A 19,760-nucleotide genomic window follows, 5' to 3' on the forward strand; every position below is an offset into this window, starting at 1 on the left:
TCGCTTCCGTCTCTGCTATTAGATGCCATTTTGCCAAATAGCCATAGCACACAACATATTAACATGACAGGATACAAATTTAAAAATGGATTTTGCTTCGTGCATTAGCAAATGTTCCCTAACAAAAGTGCATTAAGATTCCAAGCTACTGAATTTTAATAAGGCTTTGGGAGCTAGAATGTTGTACCTATAAAATTGAACTGTAGCGCCATGGGAATTGTACGATGAAACAGCAGCTTCGAGAAAACGTTTCCCTTATGGCTTTTAAACGAAAGCTCTCAGACTGTTGCTCACAAACAAAGGGCTCTTACCTCCTGGGACAGGAAAGGGATGACTTGCGCGCAGATAGCATTCAGCCGCTTCACAATTTCCGCCTGCACAGAAGGAAAGAAAGTAGAGTTAATGGCGAACTGGACATTTCGCAAACCTAAACATTTGCTGCAAAAGAAGATGCATAGTAATATATTGGACACACTTGACAGCCAGGCAGGAAAAGAATGTAAACAGTCCAGATGAGGAGCCGTCTAGCAGGGATGATCAGTGAGAGTGAGTTAGTGCACACCAACTTGGACATTTAAGAAAGGAGTGTGAACCTCCATCCAAAGAGCAAGCTGAACATTTTGCTACACAAAAGCAGACCCCATTAAGCAGGGCTCGTAGTGGCACTCGGATCGCAAAGCCACTACAAAAGGTTAATGCGGGTAAAATAATTCATACCTACTCTGAACCGTCTGCGAGTAGGTCTGGGACAAAAATTGTCTTTCAAAGAAAATCCCCCACAAACCTTGGGTCACTGAAATATTCACCTCCGAGACAAAGCATGGGCTCACTTAAACAACCGAGCGTTATCATGTTTAAGGCACTTCAGGGGGGTTTCTTCACCAGGATTCCATTTAAATACAAGCTAAACTGTGCATTTAAGCACATTTTTCTCAAGTGCAACGTCAGTAATTTAACGTGACAGAAGATTTTAGAGGGGAGTCAGTTAGCCGGATAAGTGGGGATAGACAAAGATCAGGGGAACGTGTAGATGGGGTGAGACCTTGGGAGTGAAGTAATTTGTCACTTCTGGGAAGATGAGGAAGGGAGTTTCATGGAAGTTTATGGCAGTATTAATTTGAGTCCCTTGCAATTTTCTGGTCAAAGACCCAGATGTGCTTATTTTCCTAAAGGCTTAGTCAGTATGGTGGGAGTTGGTTCCTGGTATGTTATGTTATATGTTCCAACTCAGAGTCCTACATAAAGTTCTACCATTCCTCAAAGCCCAGTTTAGGCCTGTGGTAACGGCCTCTTTGGTCCTTAGTCGCTCAAGACTATTCCAACTCCCTCTTCCTTGCCCAGCCTCTGTATCTACATTGTTTACAGCTCATTCAGCACTATGAAGCTCGGGTCTGTACAGGAACCCTCCCCCCTATGGCTCTCATATTTCAACAATGCTTTTCTCACTCTATTGGCTCCCTGTTCTTCAACGTGTGCCGTTCAAATCACTTGTCATACTTCATCGCGCCTTTTATGGCACGGGAGCAGAGTACCTGCAGGAAAAATTCCGGCCTTACTTACTGTCCCGTGTGCTTTGCTCTAAGGAAGCCTGTCTCATTCCGATTCCTTGCTACCACTTTGAGCATGTAAGGGGCCGTTCCTTCTTAATAGCGGCCACCAAACTGGAAATCTATACTTTTGACTCTCGGTGCCATAAACAATCTCCTTGCCTTTCGGCGCGCACTCAAAACGTACATATTCTAACTGTTATGTCACTCAGTCTTCCAAACCTGGACTATTTTCTTTTAGCGCCAAGATGCTTCGGCGAATGTGCGCTTTACAAATACAGTTAACATAACATATGACATTTGTCTAGCGCCTGCCATTGGGGTGGCCGCGAAGCACTGTGGGGGATGAATGCCTGCGGGATATTTTTACCCATGCTGATGCGCCCAACTGCACCCCTTTGCCAATGCGGAAGGAAACAGCCAAAAATGGATGCGCTAACCCCTGTGCATGGAAAAAATCTGCAAAACTGTACATGATTCACCATCACTAAAGGCTGCACACCCCTGCAACACAGTCAAAGTTGGGGTAAAAAACAGAACTCACTGCAGGAGAATGCCAGTGGGTGCTGTTACATGTATCATGAAGCAAGGCCACAGAAAGGGGCTAAAAAAGGAAAATGCCTTTTAAAAAATGCAGCTTCCCCAACCAATTAAAACCTTCAAAGAGCTGTTTTGGCACTAAATTCAGTTATTTTCCAAGAGAACCATTGAAATTAAAAGTGTACTGAAATCACAGATCTTCTAGGTAGCTCAGAAACCGGGCCACACTGACTGCCAGCAGCTAAGAAATGTATTTTATGAAAAACCAGTCCAGCAACAGTTTGTTTTTAGTTACACAGGAAAAATGCGGATAAAAGTGGCAACATATAACAATCTCAGCTGTGCAGAGAAAACTCCAAGCAAAGGCTGAATACTTATTACAATTTCTAGCACTCAAGGACAGAAATGGTGCTGAGTATATGTGTATGCTGCAAAGGAAACTCAGATGTAAAAACTCAGTTTAAATGTGTTTTTTCCATGAAGAAATTGAAAAATTCGCCTGTGTAAAAGCAATTTTTGTGAAGGGCTTAATTCATTTAATTGTCAACATCCCGTATAAACTCTGTTCATTCTATATCTTTTAAATTAAAGATTTTAGGGAATCTTAAAGTAACCCAGTTTGGAGTTAACTGGTTAATTCTGATTGGACAGTGCCCAGCCTGGGAAATAGGATACTTCATGTTGACACTAGGCTGCTACCAGGAATGCTTAAGTGATGCTGGAGGGTCTTGCATATTTAGAACAAAGACCTCATTAGCCATTCGTCTTTGGCTGAGCCAAGGACAAAGGACCGGCTGAGCATTGACCCCTTCTGGGGAGGAGCAGGAAACTTCCCTATACAACCCACCCTGATCAAAGGGATTTGACAGCTGTTTGTTGAAAGGAGAGAAAGAAAACTGCTCAAAGCAATCTGTTGTTTAAAAGGCAAATTTGTGATTCAGTTTTGAAAACCTTTAACTTTTCAACATGAAGGAGGACAGAAATCTAAAAATTGGTAGTTATAATCTAATTTTATGCTTTTGCTTTGAAGACGTTAGTGAACCCTGTACTACATAAGGAAACAAAGTTACATGCTTTTATCTAGATGCCACCATGAACTTTGCTAAACAAGTTAACTCTCTAGCCTCAGCTACTGCATACACATGCAAACTTATCAGAGCTAGCAAACAATTCCTCTCTACAGACAGTTGTATCACGCTTGCCAGAGTCTTTATACTTTCCAAATTGTATTATTGTAATGGACTATACATTGGGGCTAATAAACAGACCATCCATAAAATCCAGGTCCTCCAGAATAATGCCTTGAGAGCAGCTCTTAAGATTAACAGAAATATGAGCATATATCTTCGGTAAGAAGAGAATTCAAATGGCTATCCACCTATGATAAAATTCAACTCAAAATCGCTGCCCTTACCCACAAGTGCCTCAACAACAAAGCACCACCCTACCTCATGGATAGGCTACATATAAGAACCTCGACCAGACCCACCAGAACAGGGAACGCAAACTGCCTACAAGTCCCGCGATTTAAACTTGCTATTATAGGAGGACACAGCTTCCCAGTCAAGGCCGCGCAGCTGTGGAACTCCCTACCCCATGGCGTCAGAGAACCCCAGCCCTTTGCGAAATTCAGACAGAACTTGACCAATTGGTTGAGAGCAAATGACACCTAATTACCCTGACATGCTTGTATCCGTTGACGCACTAACCTGATGGTCTACTTGCACCCCATTACCAGGCTATTTGAATCTGCTTCCTTCCTCTTGCAATGTAATGTTCCTGGTGCCTGTATATTATTACTGTGTATATTATTATCTGTGTATATTATTATTATCTTATATCCTCTCAAGAATACCTGTACCTGTAAAACTGTGCCTCTGGACCTAGATCCTGCCTTGTATATATTTGCCTACTGTAACTTGTCTGATGTCCCTGCACTGTCTTACTTACCATCTTCCTGTAACTAAGTTGAGCATATTCCTGTCTTTTGCGCCCTGATGCCCCAGGGTCTGGCGTCCTCTACAAATAATAAACTAACATGAAAACCCTCATTGTAGCTAAACTATTAATGCTGTAAGTCTAATATTGTATACCCATGCTCTAGTGATAATATCGCCCAGATATGCACTGAATTACAAATTGTTAGGCCAAACTGTTATGATTAAAATTGATAAAATTCCACAGAACGACAGACCGTTCTCACAGAGATGGGAATTGGACGTAACGATAACTCACAAAATCTATAATGTATGTGTCCGATTTTATTAGGGGGCATAATTATAGAAATGTGCATTTGTGCAAAGGTTAAATTGTGGTTCAAATCAATGTGGGAGTTTCCAAATCACATTATAAAGATGACAGCTTTTTTCTGACTTCCAACCAGAACGAGGCAAGTGACTTTGACCACTCACAGCTGTGGGGGTGTGGTTTGAAATTCTGCCCCTTCCATAAACTTTGTGATATCACTTGGCAGGATACATGTAGGAAGTTCACCACACAGACTGCTTCCTGATCACATCCAGATTTCCGCAAAGCACTTCGTTCCAGACTTCTTCAACTTGTCCTGATCCAGATTACTTTGCAATACCAAGGCTCAGCATTTGCTGAACTCTATTCAGCTAGGCCCAGATCTAACCATTCCAAACTTCAAGGAAATTAATTCTGATCCAGTCTGGCTTGTTACCATTAAGGCTTGCCGTCCGAAACTCGCAATCCTGCTAATCTACCGTGTCCAGTGACCAGAAGGGACAATCCAATACAAATCCAGTCTGAGGTGCTGCTCAATTGATCAGAACTGCCCAGCAGACTATCCAGTCAGAGGTGCCTTGCTGCCGGTAGACCCGATCCGGTGACCAGAACCCTGATGGTCCAATCTTATTTTACAGTGGACTGTAAGTAACCCATACTATACTTGCATTTTCTTATCCCAATCTCAACCTATCCCATCTTTAACTTCAGAACCTCTAATATTGTCAGAACCATTCTTGCGCTGATTTTTCCCCATTTTTCATTAAACAATAACCCATTAGTGATTTGGATTAAATAAAGTAATTCCCATACAGAATGGAAACCAGAGTATCATACGTGAAGAGTTACTAGCGGCCGTGCGTAACTGTGGAGATTCACGGGTGGCATTCTCTTTTTCATAGTCATTAGTATAATTTAAATAAACCCAATTTGTCATTTTCAAAACCGAATTTCTACTTTCCTCCGCTTTATTTTTTTTAAAAAACACCCCTCACTCATAACTTCAATTTCATAGGTAGACTTAATTTCAACTCTCAGTTAAACCCAAGACCTGAAGCTACATTCACAACTAAAAACCGCATTGCGGAACCGTGAATTTGACCAGTTTTTATTAAAAATCGCATAGTGAAATTTTACTGCGAATTCACATTTTGCAAAGGTTTTATATGTGTCTTTCCCATCCAAACTGTTTTTAAAACTTCCATTGTGATTTGAAGTGTGTACTGTTTGCTCATCCTGTAGCTCATGTTTGTTAGGACCCGTTTAGTTTTTTTTGAACTGTCGGTTTAAAAGTGTCCAAGTTCCAAAAAGTTTTCTCTCTTGTTTGGGGAGGGAAGATTATATTCAAACCAAGTATTCTGTTGCTAATTCCCGAATACCTGCTGCTTACTTACATCTGTGTAGAATTGCTCATTTGTGAATTAAGAACTTCGCAGGGGGAATCTTAAAATTAAACGCTATCTTTTCACAAACCAAAACTGTCTTTTTCCTGTGTTTTATCTTCTGTGCTGCTTCAAAGTGAATTCAATTGTTTTACTTATTTTCTGATTTGTATTATCACCACTTGGTGATTGCTGGTGTGTGAGTGTCAGTGTGAGTGTGAGCGTGAGTGTGAGTGTGAGTGTTAAAAGGACGTTATGTTTACAAGTAAAATCGAAAAAACCCTGAAATTCGTGCCACCACCGTGCACTGCTAAAACTAACACCCAGGACATCAAAGATGACATCACAAATATCATTGAGCTGCCACTCCTGCTGCAAATTTGGTGAAAATCCGTCCAGAGGTTTGGGCTGTAGGCATGAGCAAAGTTTTTTCCCATTATGTCTATGGGAAAAAAAGAAATTTTCGGACCCCCCCACCCTCTATAACTTTGCCCCCCACTTGACCAAACGTCACCAAACTTTGCAAAAAAATTCAGAGTGGCCATATACTTTTTTTGCAAAGTTTGGTGAGGATTCGTCCAGGGGGAGCAAAGTCATAAGCCGCCCAAAAAGGTATTTTGAGACAGGTGTGATATGAGTGGTATATCACTCAGAATATTGAACTTACAGACATAATAAATAAGTATTTCATTTGTGCATTACATGCTAGGCGAGACCCGGGTGTGTGCCCGATTGAAATCCTTAACATGCCCTTCGAAAGACCGTAGTCAGAGAAGCAAGAGATGAAAAAAGGATTTCTAAAAGGCACGTGTGCATTTTTGCCGGCACGAGTAGGGAGTGGCAAGGTCCCTTAGAAGCAACCCATAGTTATCAGGTGAGAGAATGGGTGCCGAGATAGATTGTCATGGGAGAGGGAGAGTCAGAAGGTCCAAAATATGTGAACGGTGGGTCCGAATTTTGTGCGAGTCCCTGCTGTCGTCTTTATTGGTTGTGGTGATGCAGGTTTTGGGTGTGTGCAATGAAGTGTTTATTAAGAAATAGGAAGGTGGGTGTTCTGTGTCCGGGTGAGCTACGGTGATGGTTTGTTGTGATAGTGTACTTGAAGTTGCAGTGCAGAAAGACTAACCCCTGGATTGAAAGCTCTTTGGAGCACATCATAAAGGCTAAACTGAGATGCATTCAATGGGTGGGTGGTATTTACCCCCACGTCGACAACTCAGGTGCCCCAAAGCTTTCCCTTTATGGGGTGCTTAATTCATCCAGCAGGGGGGGCGGAGTCTGTCAGGTTGTTGAAGGGAAAAAGCAGGGTTTGAGAGCCTTCCTGAAGGAGAGGTGATCCTCCATGCAACGCATGGTTACAAGGATTGAGTTCCAAATGGTGGGTGCTTGGACTGAGAAAGACGAGCCCCCTATTCTTGTTGATTTTGTCACTGGAATGACGAGGAGAAGTGCTGCGCCCGATCAGAAGTTTGTTAGGCCTATATTGTGTACATTTACACTACAGGTATTACAGCCCAATGTTTTGCCGAGCTCGGTGTGTGATGCACATTGCCCTGAAGGTGGATTATCCAGCGTTCGGAAGCCAGTGAAGGACACAGAGGACAGGAGATAGATGTTCTTTACGTCCTAGGGCGAGGAGCAGCCTTGAAGCTTTGTGTAGTACCCATTGTAGTTTGTGGCAGCGCAAAGCAGTAGCAAGTTTCAGAAGAGGCTCACAACCTGGGACCTAAGGCAAGAAACTTAAGTGTGGCAGCGCAGAACACTAGTGATTTTCAGTGGGAACACCAAACTGAATCTTTTGGGATGCAAAGCAGTTGTGAATTGAGTCTGGTATTCGGGAGCAAACCCTGCACTCTGGACCCAAATGGGCGGATTGGAAGGGTCACGTGGGCAACCTACACCCAGGGTCAAATGTTAAGAAAAGTGCGGGAGTGGCGGTGTCAATTCACAAAGGGAAAGCCTGGATCCTTATGGGGAAATGGAGGTGTAGCAATGCAAAACAGTATCAAAATTCAATTGGGAAACCTACACCCTGGAACATAAGAAGAAAAGTAAGAATAGCAGTGCAAAAACCAGTAGCAATCTTCATTTTGTGGAACCGACACCCTGGACCCTGAGGGAAGAAAAGCAAGTACAGCAGTACAGCAGCAACATTCAAATAGGGAAACCCACACACTGAACCCCAAGGGAAGAAGAGCAAGTGTAACAAGCCAACATATTAGCAAAAGTCAATTTAGGAACCCACATCCTAGACCCCCATGGTCATAGAATTCCAGGGTTGCTTTTCATTGGAATGACATTGCCATGGGTTGTGGTTGGTTAGAGCTTTGGTGCTGTTGTGCGCTAGCTTCAATGGAGTAAATTTTGGAGCTTGTCTCATGTGGCGTTAGTTCAATATACATACCTTTTGTCTTTTCCAGAAGGTCATATGGTGTTCTGTGTGAAGGGGTTTGCCATTTCTGGTAGAAGCTTGGCACTATTACTGGTGCATCTATGCTCGACTGAACTGTCTTTAAAGGTACCTAGTGTGTTAATGTCCTGGTAATGTATAATGCTTGCCTCCGTGTCTTTAATAGACTCAAGACTACCCTGCGCTGTAAGCATGGGCAACCTTCATTCTATGTCAAGACAGGAGGCAAGCATTATGCTTGTTCAAAGCCTTCTACCACTCTATTAGTTATTTCAGAGACAGGTTTAAAATAAAAAGTCTTGAATGTCGCTTCTGAGAACTAGTTGGCTGACTTCATAATGTCTTGTAACGACACCCCTGCTGTGAAGGCTCTAGATGCCATCACTCCCCTCGCAGAATGTGCGTCAAATCTGGATGCGTCTATGCCTGCCCAATGCATAACTCCTCTCACCCATCTGGCTATTGTGGTTGTGGCTACGGCATGATATGGCTTCCTATGCGCCATAAGCAGCTGGGTCACTCCTAACTGCCTAATGGTGGCTGTTGCTAGTTCGTCATCCTTTATGCACTCTGCTACGCAAATGTTCTTGTTCTCTGGAAAGTAGGGGTAGGAAATAACTTTTGAATCACATCTCATCCTTTTCACTATGCTAAAATCTATGCCTTCTAGGTAAAAATTCTTTCTATGTATTTCTAATGCTTTAACATCCGATACTCTCCTACACGCCACCAAGCAGAGCATCATTGCTAGCTTCCCTGACAATTGGGACCGCAAGAGATTGCTATTCTCTGGCCAACTGAGAAATAATTGAAACACTTCTCCGACATCCCAGAGTACTCCATATGTGGGCCCCGGTGGCTTCCTTTGCTTAACCCCTTTAAGCAAACGGATCACAGCTGGGTGTTCTCCCAAGGGTTTGCCCTCTAGTCTATCATGCCCTGCTGATATCGCTGACCTATAAACTCTGAGTGTCCTATGGCGCACCTGTCGTGAGATCTTTCGGCCAGAAATTGAGGACTTGAACTAAAGGAACCGAAACAGGATGAATACGGCGTTCTGTGCACTAGTTGGACCAGGGTTCCCAAGCGGCACCATAGCTCCGGATGGTGGAAGGCGCCCAAGAGTCTCTAATGCAGTTAGCAGTGAGCTGCGAAATGCCTGGCAATTCCATCTTTTCCTGAAACCCTACAACCTATTAGATGGAGATTGCCTCCCTCTATCAGGGGGTGAGGTTGGCCGTTCGGGCTGAGTAGAAGGTCCTGGCTGTGGGGAATTATCCTCAGGAAATCCAAAGAAAGTTCCGTCATTACTGAAAACCAGGCGTGTGACTTCCACAATGGGATTACAATCACTAGCTCAGCCGATTCCCTGCAGACTTCGCCAAGGCTCTCGTTAGCATGACGAAAGGTGGAAAGGCACAGTGGACTGCTCCGGCCCACTGGTGTAAAAAGGCATCTGTCTCCACTGCATCCGGGTCTATCCTGCAGCTCAAGTACTTGGGAGTCTAAGCGTTGAAGCTAGACACAAATAGATCGATTTCTAGGGGACCCCAAACGCTCTGTAATTGCGCAAAGACTTGCGGGTGAAGCTTCCAATCGCTGAAGTCCATGAGATATTGTGAGTTTCAGTCTGCTACCATGTTCTGCTCTCCTGGCAAATAGTCTGCCGATATCGTTATGCGATGTTGTAGGCAGTGATGCTAAAAATCTTTTGCTAGTTCCGCTAATATCTTGGATTTGGTCCCTCCTAACTTGTTTATATAACGGACTGCCGATACGTTGTCCATCTTGAGTAAGATGCAACAGTTGACTTTGCCGTTGGCAAAAGCGCACACCGTGAAGGACCCTACAAGAAGCTCTAGACAATTTATGTCTAACACAGCTCTTCTGCTGACCTTTCCCTCCTGTCTCTATTTCTCTGCATCTGGCTCCCCAGCCGGCCCTGCTTGCTATAATTCTGTCTGGAATGTAGCCGAAAATCGCTCGGCTTTTCCAAGCCTCCATGTTCTGGAGCCACCATCGAAGCTCTGTCAGAGCATCTTGATCTAGGGCCACTAGTTGGTGGTACCCTATTCCTCCCTGTAGGTGTCCGATCTTGAGCCTTTGCAGGGGCTCTGTAGTGGAGGGGCCCGGGGGAAAAAAAAATTGAATCGAGGCCGCTAATAGCCCCACTATCCTGGCTAAACTGGGAAGAGAAATAGTCTTCGCAATTATAGATCTGAACTCCTTCTTGATGGCTTTCACTTTGTGGGTCAGGAGCTCGAGAGACGATGATAAATCCAAGAAATTCTATCCACTGAACTGGTTGTAATTGGGACTTTTCTTGGTTTATGGATAGAGCCCAGAGAAGACGCTAGGGTGTAGATCCATTGTATGTTTTCTTGGAGAGCTACTTTGCTTTGAGCTTAAATGGCGATATCGTCCAGTTAGAAAATGATCCTAATCCCTCTCTCGTGTATTGCCGCTGCTACCGGGCTCATTATCTTGGTGAACGCCCAAGGGTCAGATGCTAATCTGAATGGAAGGCATGTTAAGCCCCAAAACTCTCCACCCCACTGAAAACGGCGGAATCTCCGGTGTGCTGTTATCAGAATAGTGAGATACGCGTCTCTGAGGTCTAGGCATTCTAACCAATCCCCTGCCGCAGGAGGTCTCGGAGGAGATGTATTCCCTCCATCTTGAAGTTTCTGTACGTTATGCACTCTTTCAGACTTTTCAGGTTTACTACTGGCCTTATCTTTTCCCCTCTGTGTACCAGGAACATTTTGCTGAGGAATCCTGGGCCTCCTTGTTCATCGCGCTCTATCGCTTTGTCTGCTAGTTTGCGCAACTCGCCTTGCAGGAGCCCTAACACTTCCTGGAGCATACGTATCGGATGGGGTCGCCTGTAAACTCTAGACATAAGCGCGCTATCGCTTGAAGCACGCAAGCATTGTTGGATATCGCTTGCCATTCATACAGAAAAAGGAGAGTGCTCCCTCCTACTTTTAGACCTTTTGCGCTTTGCTGTCTGTAAGGCCCTCTCCCCTTACATCCTCTGTGGCACATTGACCTTCCTGGGAAGAACGTATCCTGCGGTCTACCTTCCCAATATTGGGCTCAAGGGCTTTTGGGTCTGCGCTGCTTGTTGAAGCGACCGGACGATCGACCCCAGGGTTGACCCGTCCCTGCAAAAATGCACCCCAGAAAAAAATCTTCCAGATGGAGCTCTGAGTTTTTACTAGAGCTGAGTAAGTACCCACAAATTGTGCCATTTCTTTGGCGAAGGCATCTCTGAAGAGCAAGCCTTTTTCCTGATATGGGACATCTACAGGGCCACACTCAAGGGATGGCAACCACTGACAGTCTGGCGTGCCAAATAGTTTCTGGGTCAAACATGTCACCCATATTATCTTCCTCCTGCGGAGTTGGGTCATTGTTATGGGGTTGTATGAGGTCTCGTTTTCTTTCGCATCCCCTTCGTCATCAGGCGAGAAACCACCGTCTTCATCTCCCAAATTAGCCACCCCTGGGGAAGGGGGTCGTGGGTGTTGCACTGTCGACTTCATCAAGATGGCCTTTTTACTGCTGTGAAAGGCGAGTCTAGATTTCATTGGAAGATTTAAATGTCCTCATATATACTGAGAACCTGCTTAACCTTTTCCTTCCTTAAACCTTTCCTTTCTGCAACCTCGGAATCTGTAAAGTACAACTCGTGTGATGTATAAATGCCATTACTGTCCTTGTGACTGAAGTCACCTCAGTGGATAATCTTTGGATATGCCTGTTACACAATTCCTAAAACCCAACTTGTTCTGATTCTGAAAAGTGATTTTTAAAAAAGTATATTTACGTTGTTAGATGAATTGCCTTTTTAAAGAACGCTTATTTAAAAATGTTTGTTAAATAAATAACTATTTATAAAAGAAACCTTGAGTGTAAGTGTTAGGTGGTTACTTGTATTTACTCATTTCATTGGTACAGCTCTACAGCTCACATTTACCCCTCTTTAGTAGGCCTGGCTGCTCAGTCAAACTACCAACTTGTATAGTACAGACATCTACCAAAAGGTGGGTTACCGAATACCAAGCAGATAAGTGTTGTGTAGTCTCACACAGTGTGACTGCACCAATTCTTGCCTTCCAGGAATGGACTATGTTATTGCAACATAACTTAACAAATACACTATGATAAGAGGCCAATATTCAACATGCGGTTCGATTTTTTTTTCTCTCACAATAATTTCCCTCTTATTCAACCCAACTATGTCATTGCATGCAAAAACGTCTAACAAGCATTCCATAGATCAGTACATATATATATATATTTTTTAAAGTTGATCTTTAACAAATGTTTGACTGCTGAAAAAATCTTCTAACAACAGATTATCATTCTTCTTACTATTCAGTTAGAGGCTTGCTGCCTTCCAGTTATGTAGCACTAGCTTTGAGTCTCAACCAGAGGCTGGAATGTCTAGCAATATAATTGTAATCTAGTTTGTTCAAGCAGGGAACTGACTGTAGCAGTCACTCCCGCTTAGGCAATACAGGGGGCTATACAGAGCAGGCCACCAGCCCGAGCCTAAATAGTCCTTTTTCTATTTGCGCAGGAGGGAAGGAGCGCGAGGACCACAGCACAAAGCTCCAGTCCAGCAATAAGTGGGAAGGGAGGGAGTGGTAGGGAGTGGGGGGTGTGCAGGATGTCTTTTGGGGGTCAGGAGGAAGGTAGGATGTGGCTCCCTCTTGCCTCCCCACAATCAAGATAGAGGCACCCCGAGAAGGGTATTGGGGGGGCTGGAGAAACGCTTGCGGTGCACTGTGGTCTCGTCTGGGTGTCTAGCCTGCTGATTGGCTGAGTGCCCCTACCCGGGTGCAAATGAAGGTATCCAAGGCTATAAAATGCCCACCCCAAAGAGTAAGAAGAAGCTACATCATAGCTGTCATTTTAAAAGGATAAACCTATCATTTTTCAGGAATCCTCCGATTCAAAAAGGTTTTGTGATCTAATTTATTAAACGTTGCCAATTCTAGGAAGTTTTAGAAAGGTACAATTTCTAACTACTCTGTAGATTTCATTGACGTCATTTTAAGACATGTAAATATTGGCAAGAGGCTGTGAACAACTATAATGGGGAGTTTTTAAGTCCCGGACCAAACTAGGCTTCTGTGCCATCATGCATTACGTTCAGCTATGCTCGTCTGAACCGCTGTAGAGAAAAGCCCTGGATTATGTGTATTAGATGGCAAAGGGACAAATATAGCAAACACGTTGTGTCACACTAGGTGATTTCCAATGGAGTGTAAAGTATGCATGCATTTATGTTTTGATGAATGAAGAACAATTACTTGCATTTATACAACAATTCAAAAACATATCAATGGCGTTTTTATTTAACATTGGGCCAGACAACCAATCAAAGATCTACCTTACAATGATAAACCACCATTAGAAAACACCATGACACAAGTGGCCAGGGGAAGAAGAGAAAAGGACTATTCACACAAGACAGGGCAGCATACGTCTAATTCCGTTGGTTGCAGGTTCGGTGAAAACAACATTCTAGTAATATAATGACCAAACATCCTAACACACGTTTGTATGGCTGGTAGCAGCAATCACAGATCAGTCACCAGAGCTCAATGTATCTCTTCTTTAATTCTGAAATCCCATTAAGATGTATTCAAATGTTCTGTTGTAGCGTGATCCACATCTGTTGCGAGTGTTTAAAAAATATGGAAAATTGAACAGCTAACCTTACATTTCGAACTACTGTAAGAGCATTTTAGCTCCTTGACAAACACTTCCGGGTAAATTGTCAAAAACACCAGAAGCAGTATTTCGGAACATAACCATCCAAAAATACAAACCAGTGTGGGGAAAAGAAAATATACACTATTCCCATACGACAGCTATCCCGATGTTCAAACCGATCTATCCCTTTCCTGGTTGATAAGGGAGCTCTATTTTTAGCAAGACATTCATCTAAAAATGTGGGTCACATCAGACAACCTGGTTAAAGCAAGCAGTGCCGATTGTCCTGCACACTTTTTTAAGTAGAGGGTTGGCACATCGCATTACAAGCGTGTGGCTTTTATTAGCATTTTGCACTATGGGAAACATTTCACACTCACTTTAGTTTGGTAATTCTGGGAATCACCCTTCTGTGAACGAGCACAGCAGTTTTCAGAATCCTGACTGCTTCACAAAAACGTGCAAAAGGTAGTGAAATGCATTTAAGGACTACAATCGGGTCTTTTCTCAAGCTGGCAAACTTCGCCCCATGTGCATTGTCTAGCTCAACACATATATGGAAGAAATAACACGTTTTAAAAAACAACAAAAAACACACACAAAACAACCAAGATTTGTAACTGGAGCAGGCCAATAGAAAAGCAGAAATTAGACCATCAAAAACATTTTGAACTTTAAATGGCATGCATACATGTACAAAAAAAGAAAGAATACACTAACATACTTCAGTGTATTTTACCTGTATAACCCTGACTATACCACTTGTATCAAGAGCACAACATATTCTTAACCGTTTTTCACAAACCAACACAACTTGAGGAACTTCACAGCTGTGAACAAGTATTGACAAAAATTGAGCATAAGAATGAAACGCACAGACCGGGATACGACAAGAACAAGCAAAAATCCCAGGTAAAACGGGAGATACAATTAAACAAGATCCTCCTTTGCTTCATTTGTACCGGCAGTAGCCCCATTTCATGCTAAGAAACTGCTGATTAAAGAATTAAAAAGGGATGCATCCCCTCATTTTGCACACAATGTTGTCTTGGCAACGCAGATGTCTCTGTGGTCATCAAGGGGTGTTGCACTTTGCCATGTGGGAAGCAGCTTTGGAAAAGCATTATTTATTTACATGCCTTTCCACTGGGTCCCCATAATCGTCCAATAATAGTGTGGCCGCACACTTCTAATAGGCAATGTTTTGAAACCAGGCTCACTCTAATGGCACCGAGCCCAAACTCTTCTTCCAGCACAGCCATTAAAGGATGTAGGTTATTGCTGTTGTCACCATTGATATTTGTCACTGTAATGTAATTAGGGACCCAAAATGATGCATTGCAGCCCTTGGCACGGCTTCCATTAAAATCTTTTATTCTGCTCACTGATCTGTGACCTGCTTTCTGATGAATAACAGAGAGACAGCTTTAGGGTTAGGAGCAGATTCATCAAAGACGCATTTTTCAGCTTTAGCAAACGAGAAAGAGCGAGGGTGGGGAGGGGGTTGAGGGTGGGGGACTGGCCAGATAAAAAAAGACATAACCGCCATTGCATCAATGCACGCTTGCTCTTAAAATTCAGAGGCGTCTAGACAACATTGTTATCAGCCCCAGAATCGCGTGCTTAATCGGATTCTAATGAGGATATGCCAGCAGTGAAACCTCCAACCAAACGTATTGGCTATCTGTGTCGTGCATCGCTGCACAACAATTGCCTTGACTGCCCTTCCATTTTAACAGGAGAAGAAACGAAATGCTGCCGTTGGGCTTACAAAAGATCAGAACACTGCTCAATGCATCATGCAAGCCTTGCCACACTTGTGAATGCTCTCCTCCTGATGTAGCATATTAGCACAATTGTACCAACATGGAGATTACCAGGCAGTGTCATGACAAATGTTCGCGTTTAGTCGTCTAGTGCAGGAGTGTCCGCCCTACGGCTCTCCAGATGTTTTGGAAGCTGACTGGCAAGCATCCCTCACCATAGCTGGCTGTGGCTGATGGGCACTGGAGTCCAAAACATGTGGATAGCCGAGTCCTGGCCTCGTGGTTAATATCTTGGTGTAGGAGCAAGCAAAACACTGAATACAACCTGTGCATTCTTCCAGTCAACCCCAGAACATCACTGTTTCTCCAGCGACTCCGAGCCCATACATAGCAGAGGACACTCGGCAAAAGCGATTCACACAATGCAAAATTCAATGTTTAATATTGCATGATTAATTGTATTAATGACCAGGTTCTTTATTGCAAATGAGTATCCAAACCATTCCGAAATGATGAACATTATTAAGGGTGAAGGCCCATTACAAGGGTCAAAAGTAGCCCCAGGCTGCGGAATCGCTTTGAAGTATGTACTGTGCCTCTGCGGGTGGCATGGGCAGTTTAGCTTCTTGCATTGCAGATTTGTTAGTGTGGACCTAAGAAGAACGCACTACAGGGAAGGCTTTCAGGGATTCTGCGACTCTGTACTGCACACAAATCCTTCCAGTGCTTCCTTCACCACACGAGTTTGCGTAGAGGAGATTTCCAGGTTATGACACAGCCCTGCAACCTCCAGATGCACACAAAGGAAGGACAGGAGAAGCAAAGTAAACCTTCTCTCCCCCCACCCCCCGTGAACGATCTGTGCATGTTTACAGGATTACAAAACAGCCGTCCATGGGGCTCACGCTTCTTCGGAAGAAACTGGCATAGAGAGAGCTTCCAACGCACATCACAAAGGGCAGTCAGTCTCGTGGTACCCATGGGCGAGCAGGGCGCAGCACAGCACTGGCGTTGAATAGCGGTGACAAATGACTGGTCCAGTGCGTGCACACCATGGATTAAACAATGTGATCAGCAGGGGACTCCAATACTATAATATAGCAGGGCCCTGGCTGTTGATGGGGACTCAAAAGGTGCAGGTTCAAGCAGCCCAGTGGTTGCCCCAACCAGAAGAAAAAGAAACAGTGTTATAACGCTGGTTATTAAAAACACAAACCCATCAGGGATTTCTGGCCATATTTTTCAACTGAAGAATATTAACAGGGTTGCAGTTAATTCTTTGAGAAGAGTCTTTGAAAAGGAAAACCATGTCCCCCGCTACATTTATGTAAAGTAGATACTGCGAGTCTAGGCGCCAATGGCTTGGTAGCCATAATGCTAATGAAGACACAGGTGGGTTAACCTAGACTGTCCGAGAATCAAGGGAAATTTACTGCCTACAGCAACGGTCCTACACCCTCCACGTCTTAATGCATCCAGAACCTCACCAGGCAGGGGCTGAGTCGTATAGCCTAGAAATACTGAACATTACTCAAGAACTGAGGGGGGTTTAAATGGTAACATTTCTCCAACGAAATCTTAAAGAAAAACACTGGGGGATAACCTACACAGATCCGTCTCATTTGCTGAAACATGGTCATTGTGATTCCATGCTGATGTTCAATTACATAAACACATAAAACAAAGTGCTATTTTCAGTGATCTTTTTTATGTAGCGTGTTTTCAGCAATCGATAAACATAATCTTGCCCACCAATTCATTTCAGACCAAAGGTCCTTCTTCAGGGCAAACTAAGAAACACAAATAAAACAGTACATTCAGAAAAAATCCCCTTAAACTCAGACTGTTCAGCACCGGTTGTCAAACTTGTGGGGAGTTGTGCACTACTTTGAGCCAAACACCTAGATGTAATGTCAGTGTTACCTTGAGACCAAATGTAGATGTGATGTCAGTCTTTCTTACTTTCATGTAGGCAGATAATACTTTAGATATACGGGGCTCCCCAAGGGGAGAGTACGGTCAAGCTTCCCCAACCCCTCAGGAGGGTTTTGCTCAGCTGGCTCACCTTCCTAGCCTGAAATGGGGATCCCCCACCCCCAACCCCCATCCTAGCGAAGAAGGGACGAATTCCCAAGATTCATCGCACCACCGAATGAAAACATTGGGCCAACAAATGCCTCAGGCAAATGCATAACATTTACACGCTAACCTGACCGTGCACCTCAAGATACACAAGCAATACAGTTGTAAATCAGCACCTCAGCGTCCACCTCCATTGTCTCTCCTCCACCCTCTTCCAGACCACAGAACAGAGGTTTCCATTCCAGCCCAGGAGAATGCATCTCTTTCTTTGGTCTCCCGAATCCCCAGCCGAGCAAAAAGGGCAAACTTAAACAATCAAAAAATATACACGCAATGGGGAATTTTAGTCTGGGGATTGATGTGATTAGGCTATGATGGGGAATGTATTCTGGGTATCGCTGGGGTAATTTGTGATGCAAAATGCATTTTAGGGATTGCGAACAGATCCACTTGAGGGGTTCCCCAAAGGTTCCCGAGCCAAATCAGCGTCCACCGCAGTATTCTCTTCGACTAATTGAACCGACGATAATGAGACTCCTTCCTGCAGTACCCAAAACCAGACCCTACACCTTCTCCTGTTGAGGTAATACATGGCCACTGTGTTGTCCGTTCGATGTCAGGATTTTCTTCCCCTGCAAAGAGGACAGAAAGGCCACCAATGCTCGTCTGATTGCCCTCAGATCTAACAGGTTTATGTGTAGTTTGAACTATGATGGAGACCAACGACCTCTGATTGTCAGATCTTCAGCATGCTCTCCCCAACCTGTGAGGGAGGCACCTGTAACTACTGTGATCTCTGGCCATGGTTGGCAAAAGAGTTCTCCCATCATATTCTCCTTGCAGGCCCACCACAAAAAATCATGTGCGACCTTTCTCAGAACCTGAATGTCAGTCATTCTGCCGGAGAACTGTGACCATTGGGATCTCAGGGCCCACTGAAGGGAGCTCTGGCACCAGGAAAATGCAGGATGCCATGAGGATGAGTAACCTCAGAAAATCACAGGCCAGTAGATGTTCGGCATTTTGAAATTTCATGACAAATTGCAGAATATGTTGTGCTCTCTCATCAGATGGTAAAGCTTTCCCAGAGGAAACATCCAGGACCGCTCCAACAAATGTAAGCTTTTGGGAAGGTATCATGTGGGACTTCTTGACATGGAGTGAGAAGCCCAGAATGTGGCAGGAGCGGCGGTGATGCCAAGACGTTCCAGAACTTGTTCAGGAGAACAAGCTATGATCAGCCAATCGTCCAGGTAGGGGTAGATGTGAATCCCTCCCCTAAGACTTGCTGCTACTAAGACCTTCGGGACGGAGGAGAGCCTGAAAGGCAGAACTCAAAATTGAAAGTGAGAACTGCCAATGGCGAACCTCAGGTACATTCTGTGCTTGTGATGTATGGGCACATGAAATTAAGCAAGAGTGACACCATCCAATCCTGGGGCTGAAGGGCCTGGCGGATCTGAGACAGGTGTACCATCTTGAACTTGTCCTTCCTAAGGAACTTGTTCAAGCATCTCAAGTCCAAAATGGGTCACAGCCCCCGCCCCATCCATTTTGGGAATTAGAAAGTACAAGGAGTACCGTCCTCGGTTACTCTGTGCTGCAGGTATAATTTCTATTGCACTTTTCTCGAACAGGATGAGAAGCCCCTGTAAGAGGAGCAGATCCAGAAAGGATGGACTGCTCAGCAGACAATGCAGAGGCCTTTGGGAGGCAGTAACAATGTTGTACTGTTTGCAGTACACAAGCATCAGATGTTTTGCCATTCTTCCAAGTGGTGCGTCAATGTGCCTCCCCCCGCCCCCACTACTGTCTTGTGGACTAAGGCATCAAAGGTTTCGGAGCAGTAGCTGATGCGGATGGCCAAGAGGTTGCGGCTGTCTGGGAAGGCTTAGCTCCACATCCTCGTCCACCGTGAGGAAACCTTCTCTGGCCCCTTTCAGAAATCTGGCCTTTTGTCCTCCCAACCGAAGAAGTATCAAAAGGACTGACCCCCCCTCCAATTCCGAGAAGTCGTTTGTGCCTACTGCAGTTGATGAATAGCTGCACTCAGCGA

The 19,760-nt window shown here is 44.2% G+C and overlaps 1 protein-coding gene across 4 annotated transcripts in view; it reads right to left on the bottom strand.

Moving 5' to 3' along the window:
* The window catches only part of LOC138510333 (transducin-like enhancer protein 4), a 507,737-nt gene that overhangs the window by 415,420 nt on the left and 72,557 nt on the right, over positions 1 to 19,760 (bottom strand). For all 4 annotated transcript variants that reach the window (XR_011280364.1, XR_011280365.1, XM_069625899.1 and 1 more), the window contains exon 5: positions 312 to 374. Coding sequence is in view for 2 of the 4 variants with exons in the window: in XM_069625899.1 (XP_069482000.1) it covers positions 312 to 374 (63 nt within the window). In the remaining 2 variants the exon portion in view is untranslated. The remainder of the gene's footprint in view (positions 1 to 311; positions 375 to 19,760) is intronic.

The sequence above is a fragment of the Ambystoma mexicanum genome, chromosome 6p, assembly GCF_040938575.1.
Source record: "Ambystoma mexicanum isolate Mex_15411 chromosome 6p, UKY_AmexF1_1, whole genome shotgun sequence".
NCBI classification, from domain to species: domain Eukaryota; kingdom Metazoa; phylum Chordata; class Amphibia; order Caudata; family Ambystomatidae; genus Ambystoma; species Ambystoma mexicanum.